At 42.6% G+C, this 14,695-nt stretch overlaps 1 protein-coding gene across 1 annotated transcript in view; it reads left to right on the forward strand.

Annotated features, from left to right (window-relative positions):
• Positions 1-14,340, forward strand: part of efna3b (ephrin-A3b) — a 61,731-nt gene extending 47,391 nt beyond the window's left edge. The window contains exons 3-6 of the mRNA XM_080039493.1: positions 4,468-4,760; positions 6,201-6,266; positions 7,357-7,434; positions 13,866-14,340. Of these exons, the coding sequence (XP_079895619.1) occupies positions 4,468-4,760; positions 6,201-6,266; positions 7,357-7,434; positions 13,866-13,984 (556 nt within the window). The 3' untranslated portion in view covers positions 13,985-14,340. The remainder of the gene's footprint in view (positions 1-4,467; positions 4,761-6,200; positions 6,267-7,356; positions 7,435-13,865) is intronic.
• Positions 14,341-14,695: the final 355 nt, after the last annotated feature.

Raw genomic sequence — 14,695 nt, forward strand, 5'->3', positions numbered from 1 at the left:
GTTTTTTTTCAAGTGATTGCAATACATTTCTTTGTATCTTTATAAGGGATATATTTATCTGGTGTGTTTACTGACCGATGTGCTATTGGTGCTAAAAAACAAACAAACGTGATATGTATTCAGTGTAACCCCATGCTACGACTTTGACATGGTTGCAGGGTATAAAACTATATTCCCCAGCTTTAATCTTTGAGCTCTCAGCAGCACACCTCTATGCCCCCCTCCTTTCCCCTTCTACCCTTTCTCTACAAAGCCTACCATCTTACCCACAGACAACAGCAGCACCGGAGTAAGCTGGTCCCTCCGAGCTCTTACAAGAAGAAGAAATGATTGCTCTTACTGTCAAAGTGTTTTATTGATGTACACTGCTCCAACAGGCCAGGAAGATAATAGGCAGGCAGGGGGTAACTCTGTGGCATTATGTTGCCTACCACTGATTTATACAGCAGGGAACACACTCTCTCTCGCTTTATCTGCCCCCCCCCCCCCCCTCCCCAACCACCTCTCACGCGCACTCTCTGATGTGATTTTACAGTAGTGACATTGATCCAGGCCCACTTTGATCTTGCTCTTAGCTGTTGCTCCTTCTCTCCCCCCCCCCCCCCCCTCTCCCCTCTCCTCGCTATCACCCTCTGCTCCCTGGTGGCCAGACTGCAGCTTTTAACCCCGACTACCCTCTCGTCTCATCTCGTAAACCCTTCCCATCTTCCTCTCCATCTTTCTCTCCATTCTTCTCTCCATATTTCTCTCCATCTTTCTCTCCACCCCTTCATCACTTTTCTGTCCCTCTGGTGGATCTATGTGTAAGTGTTCTTTTTTGCTTGTGATCCAACACAAAAGGAAAAGGGAGGCTTCAGGAGAGAGTAGAGGAAAGGGAAACGTATCATATGATTTCATAAGAAACTCTTAGTTTTTCTGTATCTCCCTCTCCATCACTCTTCAATTTTAGAATTTCCAGGGAGCGTTTCTTGCTATCCAATAAACCCCAATATCATAACGCAGAATAAAAAGAGAATCCAATTCAGGGATGCACACAGTTTGGGATAAAAATGAAACAACAATTTTTTTTCTCAGTCACAGTGAATTTCAACCTTAAGGGAAAGCAGCTTTTAATACTGAAGAATTTATTGTATTCTCTTTTGTCTAGGAAAAAGACTGAAGGAAGAAAGTGATGGTGACTGGTGTGTGTGTGTGTGTGTGTGTGTGTGTGGGGGGGCTGTCACATCAACTTTGCACAAAGGAAAGGCCCCGTTCCCAGCATATACTTTAAATCCAACCGCTTCACTTAAATTGTGAACATAAAACCTTAAGGGGAAGTCGGAATGCCGTCATGGTGCATCTCTTCTTAGGGTTGTCTTAAGGAATTCAGAAATGTCTGTTGTATCACTGTCAGAAAGCCAGTATTTAATTAGTGACAAAGTATATTCATTGAATCCTTATCCCACATCAGCACAGAAACCCACTGTGGTTGAAAACATAAGGAGGAAAACCTTGTTGATGAACCTTTCTGCATTAAAATGTACATTATTTACATCATAATATATATTGGGGCTTCAATTTTAGAAACACCTTACCATTGCAACGTCATTCCAAGACTACTGCATCAGATTATATTATGTTGTATGTACAAGGCTTTCTACCGATGATTTGTATGTCATATGACACCGCAGCTTTATCATTAAATATCATGTTCCTTACAATCCTTCACTCCTTCTCCAAAACATTCTCTATTCAACACAAACTCACTCCTCAATGGGCTACGTCTATTTTCTGATCCTCCATGGCCTGAATGAAACTGAAGCATAATTGAGGATTCAGGCTGTAGATTTGTTTTAACATTTAGGGATTTGCATGCCACACTGATATAGGATGTTTAAAGTAACTCAACCTTTTTTGTGATCAGTACGTGATACACACTTTTATATTGTCACTCTATCAAATCTAAAAAAACTGTAAGCATATGAAGGTGAGATGCTTTGACATCACACATAGAAATTACTTATTATTACATACAAACCAAAACAGGCGCATGTGCACACGTAAACACACACACACACACACACACACACACAAACACACTCACACACACACACACACACACACACACACACACACACACACACACACACACACACACACACACACACACACACACACACACACACACACACACACACACACAAGTGGGCGTCCTAAAGCCAGCTTTTATAATGGTGAAGTGATTTACTTCCAGATTACTCAAGATGCTCCAAGTTGCCCTCCCCCTCATTTTTCTCTCTTTCTTTTCCTGCCATCATCACTTCATCTTTGGGAACTTGCTTTTCTTTAGTGGCGTAAAGAAATCTCTCAAACTGCCTCTCCCCCCGTCTGCTCTGTCCTGGCTTCTCTTCTGCTCCTCTTACTTAATTTGCATTCACGCCTCCCTGGTGGAACCAAACTCATCCCTCACTCCCGTTCTTTCTCTGTAGCTCTCCCTCCCTACATCTATCTCTCTTTTTTTCATTCACTATAAATATAGTTCCCTTGAAGCTTTTTACGTTTTTTTTTCCTCTTTTTTTAAACCAGTAATACCACAAGAAGTTTATCTCTTCTGCAGGCTGGTAAATGATATAATGAGAGTGAGGAGAGAGCAGAGGATGAATGCAATTACTCCTTCGTTCTTCTTACTATGAAAGAAAGAAAGGGATGAGAGAAAATGGAGAGCAGGGGCAGAAAGACAAATTCATGAAAGATTTGAAGAGAGTGGTGGGAATGATGGAGAGGGAGAGAGACATGGGGAGCAGTGTTTCGATCTTCATTTAATAATTTAATAATAATCTCCCTGGAGACATGACCTAGAACTGGCAAAGTGGGAGAGAGAGAGAGAGAGAGAGAGAGAGAGAGAGAGAGAGAGAGAGAGAGAGAGGCAGTATCAGGCTGAGGAAGATGACACACTGCTGCCCCCTAGTGATTTTATGATGTCACTACTATCACGTGTGTGTGTGTGTGTGTGTGTGTGTGTATGTGTGTGTGTGTGTGTGTGTGTGTGTGTGTGCGTGCGTGCGTGTGTGCGTGTGTGTGGTGCTATGAGTGTGTGTCTTCACATGCTCATCGGTGTGTGTATGATTTACAACTGCAACCTGTCTCTGTCACACAGATATGGGCCCTGCGTCTGTGATGGGGAGAAAAAAGAAAGAGGGCTTTTGGATGTCAGGAAAGAATCTATTTCACTTTGTCACACGTTACTACACACACACACACACACACACACACACAAACTCCTCCCAGACACAGAATCAGACCTTATCTCCTTGTCAGGGCCGAGTCTTTTTTGGGGTTGACGCTGATATATGAGCTTTGGGGGGCGGGGAAACGTGTCCGGAGCGTTGACGAGTGACGCTGCGCTCAGGTTGATGTACGAGCGTGGGGGTTAGGGGACGGAGAAAGAGCTCTGGTCCTGGAGCCTTCAGGCCGCATACTGAAGAGCCATCGCCGCATTCTCTCCATGCAGCAGCCCTGCAGCCACACACACACACACACACACACACACACACACACACACACACACACACACACACACACACACACACACACACACACACACACACACACACACACAAAACACCTGCTTTGTGTTATTAATAACTCAATACCCCTCAAACGAAGATTTGTTTGAGTTTGACCCCCAGTGAACGGTCGAGCTGCAACGATAAAAAACTGCACAATGTATAATTATGTGACACGTTATGTTGTTGTCTTTGCAGTTGTTTATGTGATCTGTGGTTAATTGCATTGTAAAGGCTCCCTCATAAAATTGTGTGTACCTAAAAAAAAATGCTGTAAGCACAATTGGGAATTAAAACCCGCTCACAGCATTCACACTAAATGTAGAACTTCCTGTAAAATACTATTGAAGCGGCTACATTATGTGTGTGTGTCTGCTATGGGACAAGGCGCTACTGTGTGTGAGCAAATTCAAATACAAATTCAATTCAAATTACATTGCTTTTCAATACACTATGAAAAGGATACTGTTCATCAGGTTTTGCACATTAAGTACTGTAGTGTAGTTGGTCCTGTGAATTGTATATTGCGTGTGTTTGTGTATTAATTACTCTGAGCTTATGAATTCAACGCATGAATTGCTCTATAATCTATGAATAACATTTATTTATATTAAGTCATACAGCACACAATGTTGATATAGTTTCATTAGTTTACTTAAGCATTTTTTGGCACAGGACATTAATCACTAAGGCATTTTCCATTTAGGGGAAATCAAAAACATGTCCAACATGTATGTTGTATTTATTCTAGTTCTAGTTCTAATTTGAAATTACCTGTAAAATGCAATCGAAAGGAACCCTTTTGGATTAATGATACAGAGTCAAATTAAAATGATATGCCATATGATATCATTTGTGTACAGTGCAACTTAAATATTCTCATTTTGACAATTTTCTGCTTTTCTCTGTGTGTGTTTTCCAGTCTGCGTAGGGAGGGCTACACAATGCAGGTGAACGTTAACGACTACCTGGACATCTATTGCCCTCACTACAACGACAGCCAGCGCATGGTGGGCACCAGTGAGCAGTACGTGCTCTACATGGTCAGTTACCGTGGATACAGGAACTGCGACCCCCAGCTGGGCTTCAAGAGGTGGGAGTGCAACCGGCCCCACGCGCCCCACGCGCCCATCAAGTTCTCTGAGAAGTTCCAGCGCTACAGTGCCTTCTCGCTAGGCTACGAGTTCCACGTCGGACAGGAGTACTACTACATATGTGAGTGGAGTAGTCCAACTCATATCATGTTAATGTTTTATCACTGTCCAAAATATAAATAAGAGGAAACTATACCATCATTGATGGTTTGCTATATTAGATGAGTGAGACTCGAGCATTAATGTGACAAACACCTCCTCTAAGAATAAAGGTGCTAAAGGACTATAAGTGTTTCAGAAAAGTGAACGATTTCTAAGATATATTCTCATAACTGAATTTTAAAAAATCCTCACAGGAAAATTGGATCCGTTGAACACTGTTTCAAGTTAGAAAGCTACCTTAAAGTCCCTTTTCACTTTTGTTGTTTGCAGCAAGTACAACAAGTTTTGTTTACAAACATATTCTAGCCTTATGTTTGTTTCCAGGTGCCTCTTGTGCCGCAAATAATTGTGCTTTGATTCATGATAATATAATTATTCCATACTAAGAATTACATGCAGAGAAAATATGTTTTGTAAGCCAACTGCAGGCTCTGCAAGAATACACCTTCCCTGAAATTGCATAGTGCACCTTTAAACATGTTATTTTATTTTATTTTATTTTTTGGTGATTGCTCCATTCAGGTTAGCCAAAATCCATCCTCAGGTCATTTCAGGATAACAAATTGCTGTTTCACATTTAATCATATCACCCCGAAGAAGTTCTATCTATTTAGTTTGAAAGCTAATCAAATTAGCGTCCGACACCTTGCGCCAATATGACAGCGTATACATAATGAACTTCTAGCTTGTCATAAAACAATTTCAAAACAAATATTTCAGGCCAAGGGACGAATGCCTCATGTATTAAATTGCTTTATTACGAGAGCAGAACACATCGAAGATACATTACTTGATCGGAGACATCTTCAGAAAGTTCTGCTCTGCAACACCCAAATCTAAAAGCTGTTCTGTGCTCCGCTACAAAGATATCATTCAATGAGTTTGACTTGTTGAAGTAGGAAAAGCACAGGTGTTACATGGAAAGCCTTCGCTTTTTATTATATTATAAAGGTTCCTACACGAACAAAATTATGAATTATTTAGGATCAGTGGTGTATTTTAACATGCAATACCAAATATGTTATCAAAAATTCTCTGCTTTTTACTATCCACCACATTTGTTAACCTAACCAATACAAGGACTTTGTAATCTTGCCACAGTCTCTGCTTCAGTTAGGAGATTTGCCACTAAAACTGATTGCATTTCTGCTTTCTTGCTCGTTATTGTACAATGTTTAACTTAACGTTTTCAGAAGTTGTATGTGTTAAATAGTATATTAACTATGGATGTGTGGAACAGTCACATCTGGTTGGATATGCAGTTTGTTAAATAAGGTCAGTCACTGACACTGATCCAGTGCTGTTGTTTGGGGGCATTACTCTTGTTCGGCAGTCGGGGATTATAAGTGCTCTAATGAATACCATCTTTATCTATTGTGCATTTTTATTTGTTTTACAGCCACGCCCACCCATCATCACGGCCGCAGCTGCCTGAGACTACGGGTTTACGTCTGCTGCTCCACGGGTGAGACCTGTTAGCAGACTGCGCTTGTATTCAGCTAGCCACTGCTGTACCCATCTGGCAGGCAGCGGGCTCCCCACGAAAACACACACGCACACGCACACACACACACACACACACACACACACACACACACACACACACACACACACACACATGCATACACAATCTAAATACAGTCTAAAACAGGCAGTGCTATTAATACTCCTGCTGAGTTTCCCCCTGCAGCATTTTCACTCCGACACAGAACCCCCCCAAACACCCACAACCCTTTGCTCTTCTTCTTTCCATATCTGCTCTGCCTCCACAGCAGCAGAAAGAAGCAGCTCCAGCTTTTGAAGGCCCTCTCCTCTCCTCTCCTCTCCTCTCCTCTCCTCTCCTCTCCTCTCCTCTCCTCTCCTCTCCTCTCCTCTCCTCTCCTCTCCTCTGCTCTCCCTCTCTCTTTCCTATTCTTTCATCCCTCCTCTCTCGCTCCCTGTCAGAAGCTGTTTATTGCCCATGTGCGGTCAGTGGGTGGCTATGTATATGTAGTGTTAACCTCCCTCCCTCGCTCTCCTGCCTTCCTACAATCTCTCGACCCTCTCTCTCTTTCGCTCACACACACACACACACACACACGTAGACACACACGCACACACACACACAAACACTCCCAGTTATACACACAGGCTTTGATCCCAGGCCTGTCCGGTCCTTTTAACTTCCACCGCCCTGTAGTTTTAACCTCTCCTCCCTTTCAACCTCCCCCCCTCCCCCCCACTGCTCTCCTTGCCTTTTCACACATTGCCTCTGTCTCTCTGTCTCTCTGTCTCTCTGTCTCTCTCTCTCTCTCTCTCTCTCTCTCTCTCTCTCTCTCTGTGGGCTGCTGGTTATGTTATGGCTTGCCAGTCTGTACACTCCGGGGGGATTTTTTTAACCCTCGCGCCCTCGCCTCGCCGCTCTCTCACATGTTTCCCTCAAGATGTCAAGTTGGATGTAATTAAAATCCTCTGAGTTGGAGCAATGGTTTAACCCCTCCACACTTTATTCCTCAGGCTCTCCCTGCCTCCCTCCCTGTCTCACTCACTTCCCTCTCTGTCTCGCTCTCTTTCAGCCTCTGACGTGGACGATGAGCCGGAGCCTACAGAACCAGACTACACGCTTAGACCAGGCCTAAATATGGATGATATGGGTGAGTCATATACCATCTCTCACTTAAATGTATAGCGGAACATGAGGTTGAGTAAGTGTGGACTGGCAGTTTTTTTTTCTATTTAATAAATGCCATAAACTGACTGAAACAGCTAACATCTCTCAATCTTTTCCAATTTAAATAACCTCTCTGGCACTCAGCCACAAGCCTATTTTTGTTTGCTAAAGGGTGTAAATCTATTAAAAAGGGTCACAAATATATAGCTAAATTAAAGAAAACTGACTCAGATAATCCCTCAAACAGCTGGTCACCATTGTTTTTAGCAAACTTTACTCAATCAGAAGTAAATGGTGTATTTCTTGTGGGCTATTTTTTGTGGGCTATTTTTCACCAGCGGATAAATACACATTTGGGGCTTTAGTGACTAATTATTCCAGCTGCAGGATGCTGTATGTGGAACTAAACTACCGTGACTCATTGTAAAACACCTACACCTGAAGTGACTCAGTTATATTCTGTAATAGTTTGCGTACAACAACAAAGGTATGTGGCAGAGAGGCGCTTATGTAGGTTTTGGCTACATACATTTCCTCCAGAATGTTGTGCTTTACTGTCCAATCCTTCATTATTGATTCATTTTGTCGTCTTTTAAAGTGATCATTTTTACATCGTAGGTGTAAGCTTTAAAAAGAGGGCAGACAAAAAAAAAATGTATTTAGAAAAGTGAGCAATTCCCAGTGTATATGGCACAGGTGTCCTTTCATAGGATGTGTCTATTGAACAAACATATTACTAGCCTCGTCCTTTAAATAGGCCGTTGACAGCAGATTGATAGATATTTGATGGCACAGTGAGATGTTCTTTGGCCGTGCAGCATCCAAAGTGGCCAGCTGAAGTGAAATGTGGCGTTTTTTTTTTTTAAAAGAGTCCTTCAGCACAGTTCACTTCACAGCACCAGCTGGCTTGGCAAGCTACTAATCCTGCTAAACAACTACATGCATATTCATTGCACACTCGCCATCATCAGCCGGATTAGCAAGAAAAACACAGAGTTTCATGGTTAGTTACCAAAACATTTTTATATTCATTCAGGAGAGAAAAGGGCATGTTCAGACTTTCCTTTAGCTAACCCCTAGGTCTATGCAAATGTTCCCGCTTTGCCCTTATTTTGGTCAGAATTACACAACTGGTGATATCATGGGGATCAAGTGTGATCACACTAAAATCCGTTGGCACTGGAACTGTATCAAATTTGGCAGTGATTGGAAGGGAGAATGTGAGCAGTAAATCAATACTGACAGACTTAAGGATTATCTTTGAGATGATCTTGTGGGTTGCTACAGTGTTATGGCAACAACAGCGTAGCAGCGCAAACAACAACAACATGTATGCCTAGCTATAGGCATAGCTTGCACTACTAGGCCTAGTTAGCCACAACCCATTACACAAACAAGCATGTCAGTATTATTCATCATCCTGTCTAGGGTTCACACCGTTCTCCAAGGTAGCCTGTAAAATATGTTGCATGGTACGCCGTGTTGTTGTTAATGTGTGTGTTCTCACACACATGCTTGCGTTGCGTTATAAATCAGTCTGTTTCTAGTAACTGTCAGAAGAGAGCTCGTCACTGGCTGCTGCAAATGGCTGCAGGTCACATGAGTTTATTGAAAAATACCTCTCCCTCACTCCTTTTCGGCTGCTATTATTCTTTTTTTTGTTACAATTTTTTTCTCTTTAACTCAAGCTCCTTTTCTCCATGCCTCCTCATCCTCCCACCGTTTATTTCCCGTCCTCCATATATATTTTTTCCTCCCAGAGTTGCAAGTAGGAATGCAGCGGAGAGAAAAGCCACCAAAACTCTGTTTATTCACCATTTGATGTGTGAAATTGAGTTTTCCCCTTTTTACTCATCACGTATCCTCACCGTCCTTTCTTGCAAATACTTTTGCAAAAGATGTTTATTCAAATAACAAAAAATACTCTTTTATCACAGTGTGTTCTTAACACTAAAAAACATACAACGGGGGAAAAAGCAGTTATTTCCGCAGAAGAATATTTCAATTGGATATGCTTTAACAGATAAGGAATGTGGTCTACCATGCTTTTAATATTAAGCGAGTGGCTGACACAATAGCCGAGAACAAATTACTCCAGCTCCTGTGGGTCATTTTCACCTGTAGTGCTGTGTTGCCAATTAAATGAATAGGATAACCTAAGTGGTGCGAGAGGAAGTGAGGAAATCAGCAGGGAGCTGTGTAATGAACTGAAATACAAAGAAGCCTTACAGTTTCCTATTCCCCTCCCTGGTTCTCACTCCTCCTCCTGACTGCCGATGAGACTCATCACATCATAGTTTTAATTACTGCTATTCTAAGTTCACATCAGCACATTCACTCAAATACAAGGCGGCATCGCACAAACTGCTCAGGTCCAATCTGCTTGATTAACATAGTTGAATACTGCAGGCCCATATCGTGGGCTCTCTTTATTTCCTTGATGCTGCCCCTTCTTTCAATCAGTGTCTACAGCTCCACCAGTGGTTCCCTGCTGAATACGGACTCTAGTTTTAGATTTCATTTATGTCTCGTTTACAACCCAGATGGAATGGTGCTGCTTGCTGCTCCATTTGCAGTCGTGTGAGGATTCTTATGTGCCAGGCCCTTTATGCTCAGGTTACCTCATCTTGACGATCAGGCCTGGCCATTAGTGGAGGAAATCAGAAGCTTTTTCTTTAATGGGGGTTTATTGTAGCAATTACCAATCCTTCAAGTGACACTGTGTATTCGGGTTACTTTGCCAGTAACCTCAGGTTGAGTATCATATATTTTAATTATGATACCCAGTGGATTGAAATATAAAAGTTTGTAAATATCACATATGAAGTTCTGGGAATCATACATATATTGAAAAACTGAATAGTGAATTTAGTAACTGTACATTTCTTTTGTGTATTTTATCTTGCAGTATTATGGCAACTTTTCCTTCATGTCTTTTCCTCCTAATTTAATACCACATGCTCATTAAGAATCCAGGGGAAAAGCATACTTGATTTATAAAAGGGATATCGTTGCAGATACAAGCCTCGTGTTTTACTTTAAAGTCATCTGGAAGAGGTCACACTAATTAGTGCCAGGTGCTGATTGCACAGGTGCATCAATTAGGCTGATGATGTCACAGTCCTGATCTGCTTGATTAAATATCATATAATGAACCATTGATGAGGAGGCTTTGATCTGGGAGCATCACTATTTATTACTTTTTGGAAGATTACAACATAGTTTAAGCAACAGCTCTCTGACACAGTTTTTAGTTTGTGTCACTGGACTCTGAAATTGCACAACAAAGTATACACTTCGTGAGAAAGTGGCAACCACAATAAATACATTCTAATAGATGTTATATTGAGTATGACATTGCATATATGCATTCTTATATTTGAGCTTGGAAAGAAAAACACGTCTCCAGTTCACACACACACACGTCCGCACGCACACACACACACACACACACACACACACACACACACACACACACACACACACACACACACACACACTGATATTCTCATGAACACAATCAGAGACCTACGTACAGTCATATGAAAAAGTTTGGGAACCCCTCTCAGCCGGCATTATAATTGACTCTGCTTTCACAAAAAAAAGATAAAAGTGGTATGTCTTTAATTTACCAGGAACAGCTAAGTACTGGGATGTTTTCCAAACAAAGATTTTTTGAAAAGCAGTATTTGGTTGTATGAAATAAAATAAAATGTGAAAAACTGGCTGTGCAAAAATATAGGAACCCTTGTGGTTTTGTTGATTTTAATGCCTGTAACAGCATGTAAAACTGATGACTTTAAACACAAAGTTGGTTGGATTATGTTGTTAAGCCTTGAACCTCATAGAAATGTCTGTTTAATCATGAGAAAATGTATTTTAGGTGCCTAAATGCAAGTTGCACTTCTCTTTGACTCTCTGCTGAAGTGAGACAGAATGGGATCATCAAAACAGCTCCCAAAAGATCTGAAAAACAAAGATTGTTCATTGTCATGGTTTAGGGGAAGGCTACAAGAAGCTTTCCCAAAGGTTTCAATTGTCAATTTCGACTGTAGGGAACGTTGTCAGGAAATGGAAGGACACAGGCATAGTGGCAGTTAAACCCAGGCATGGCAGACCAAGAAAAAAACAGGAGCGGGATAGGTGGAGGATTGTGAGAATGGTTGCACACAACCCACAGATCACCTCCAAAGACCTGCAAGAACATCTGGCTGCAGATTGTGTATCTGTACATCGTTCAACAATTCAGCGCAATTTGCACCAAAACATCTGCTTTTTATAAAGACCAAATAACTTCATTTTTGTCTCATCAGTCCAAAGCATTTTCTTCCAATATGAAGCTGGCTTGTCTAAATGAGCTTTTGCAAACTCCATGCAACTGTATCTGTGGCGTGGGCGCAGAAAGGGCTTCCTTCTCATCACCCGGCCATACAGATGTTTTGGTGCAAATTGCACTGAATTGTAGAACCATGTACAGATACACAATCTGCAGCCAGATGTTCTTGCAGGTCTTTGGAGGTGATCTTTGGGTTGTGTGCAACCATTCTCACAATCCGCCGCATATGCCGCTCTTGTACTTTTCTTGGTCTGCTAGACCTGGGTTTAACTGCAACTGTGCCTGTGTCCTTCCATTCCCTGACAACGTTCCTTACAGTAGAAATTGACAATTGAAACCTTTGGGAAAGCTTCTTGTAGCCTTCCCCTAAACCATGACAATGAATAATCTTTGTTTTTAAGATCTTTTGGGAGCTGTTTTGATGATCGCATTCTGTCTCACTTCTGCAGAGAGTCAAAGAGAAGTGGAACTTGCATTTAGGCACCTAAAATACCTTTTATCATGATTAAACAGACCTTTATATGAGGTTCAAGGCTTAACAACATAATCCAACCAATTTTGTGTTTAAAGTCCTCAGTTTTACATGCTGTTACATGCATTAAAATCAGCAAGACCACAAGGGTTCCCATATTTTTGCACAGCCAGTTTTTCACATTTTATTTAATTTCATAAAACCAAATACTGCTTTTCAAAAAATCTTTGTTTGGAAAACATCCCAGTACTTAGCTGTTCCTGGTAAATTAAAGACATACCACTTTTATCTTTTTTGTGTGAAAGCAGAGTCAATTATAATGCCGGCTGAGAGGGGTTCCCAAACTTTTTCATATGACTGTATGTATTCTTGTTCTCGCCAAAATCACATTCAATTTCTAAGACACCTCCAAGTGTCTGAGCTTACCTATTACCAGCCAGATGCTGCCTGATTTTCACACAAACACAGTAACACACGCAGCTTCCTCGCGTGAGGTGATGTTTTGCTCGGGTCACGACGGTCATAATTTACGTCACGTGCCCTCCTGGCTCCAGTCCACAGACGCCGCGACAGTGAATTATGTGTTTGTGACAGTGAGCAAAGAGACATTGGACAGGTATGTGTGTGTTATGAGAGGATCAGTGGAGCCACACTTTGGAACCAGTTTTGCCAGTCTGCTGTTTGTGTCTTTTCAAAAAAACACATTCCTCTTTGTCAAGTCAGCGGCAGACTTAACATTGTCCTGACCCCATCGGCTGCACACTCGGCTACAGAGCGGCCAAAAGCATTTAACCCGAGCTCCACTGCTGCATAGAACTCATTAGATTGGCCTGGCAGAGCAAACCAGAACAGGTATAGCTCCTGAACCAGGTGTCAGCCAGTCATTACTCTGCTGTCTGACCCCGCAGAGCACCTGGAGATATGCTGGAGCCAGTGGAAAGAGTGAGAATATCACCACCACTTCACTTTGACGCTGTTAAGACCACAAACACAATAGTTCCCTAATCAGCCTCCCTGTGTAATAGACACAGGATATTGTGCTCCTGTCTGTGTCTCCATGTCTCATTAATCAAGTGACTGCAGAAGGTGTGTCTGGCCGCACGTGTGTCTCATAAGTGAGGGCACGCAGCGAACTGTCTGGTTTGCTCTTGTTGTTGTACATCGACTAGACATCGGCGCTTGGCATGAAGCCCTTAAGGAAAGAGCATACTATTTTTAGAACAAAACCAGGTGTACGTGCAGGGGGAGGGGGGGGGGGGGATTTAGGGGTTGTAGAATCTATACAGTGTGTGTCTGTGTCTGTGTTCTTGTGTAAAAGTATGCAAGAAGTGAGCGATGCGGAATGTGTCACTTTATTAGAACAATCAGAGCTCTCTGATAACAGCTGCGACAGTGTCACAGCGACGGCTGCGCTGTTGTCTTTGTAACACTGCTTACCATGTTTTTTAAGTGGGAATGTGATTCTGTGATTTCATTAAAACATTTGGTCATCATGTTTTAGTATTTTCGTGCTTAGGAGCGCTGCCTACATTGTAATGAATAGATATGGAGACATGGCTTTCACTCATTCTTTCTCCCTGTTCCTGCTTCTTTTCCCCCCACCCAGATGAATACAACCCGTTCGTTCCCAAGCTGGAGAAGAGCGTGAGCGGAAGCAGCCCGTCCAGGGATCGCCTTCTCCTCACCGTGACCATGCTCCTTCTGGCCGCTCTCTTCATCTCCTAGCAACGGCCAGCCCATCAGCGTCACCATGCCAACTAGCCTTGGGAAGGGTGTGCAGTATCAGTAGAGGGGGGGGGGCTGGGGTGTGAAGGCAGGAGGAGAGGAAAGTTAAGTAACCACAAATAGAGCAGAAGGCAAAGAGGCGCAAATAATGAGTTTTCAAGTGTGTGTGTGTGTGTGTGTGTGTGTGTGTGTGTGTGTGTGTGTGTGTGTGTGTGTGTGTGTGTGTCTGTCTGTCTGTCTGTCTGTCTGTCTGTCTGTCTGTCTGTCTGTCTGTCTGTCTGTCTGTCTGTCTGTCTGTCTGTCTGTCTGTCTGTCTGTCTGTCTGTCTGTCTGTCTGTCTGTGTGTGTGTGTGTGTGTGTGTGTGTGTGTGTGTGTGTGTGTGTGTGTGTGTGTGTGTGTGTGTGTGTGTGTGTGTGTGTGTGTGTGTGTGTGTGTGTGTGTGCGTGCGTGCGTGCGTGCGTGTGTCTGTGTGTGTGTGGGTGGGTGCGTGTGTGTACAAGTGCATTTGAAGGAGTGTGGTCTCGGTGAGAGTTGAGAGACCTTTAGGCACTGGGTGACACAGACTGAACCGAATGATGCATTCAAGTCAGTCGGTGCATATGGATGCAGGTGTGGTAGACCATGTGTGTGTGAGTGTGAGTGTGTGTCTGTGTGTGTGTCTGAACAGGCCACAGGTTGTGCTTGTTGAATCATGCACACCCGAAAAAAAG

This window comes from Ammodytes marinus (genome assembly GCF_949987685.1).
Source record: "Ammodytes marinus genome assembly, chromosome: 13".
In the NCBI taxonomy this organism is placed as follows: Eukaryota; Metazoa; Chordata; class Actinopteri; order Uranoscopiformes; family Ammodytidae; genus Ammodytes; species Ammodytes marinus.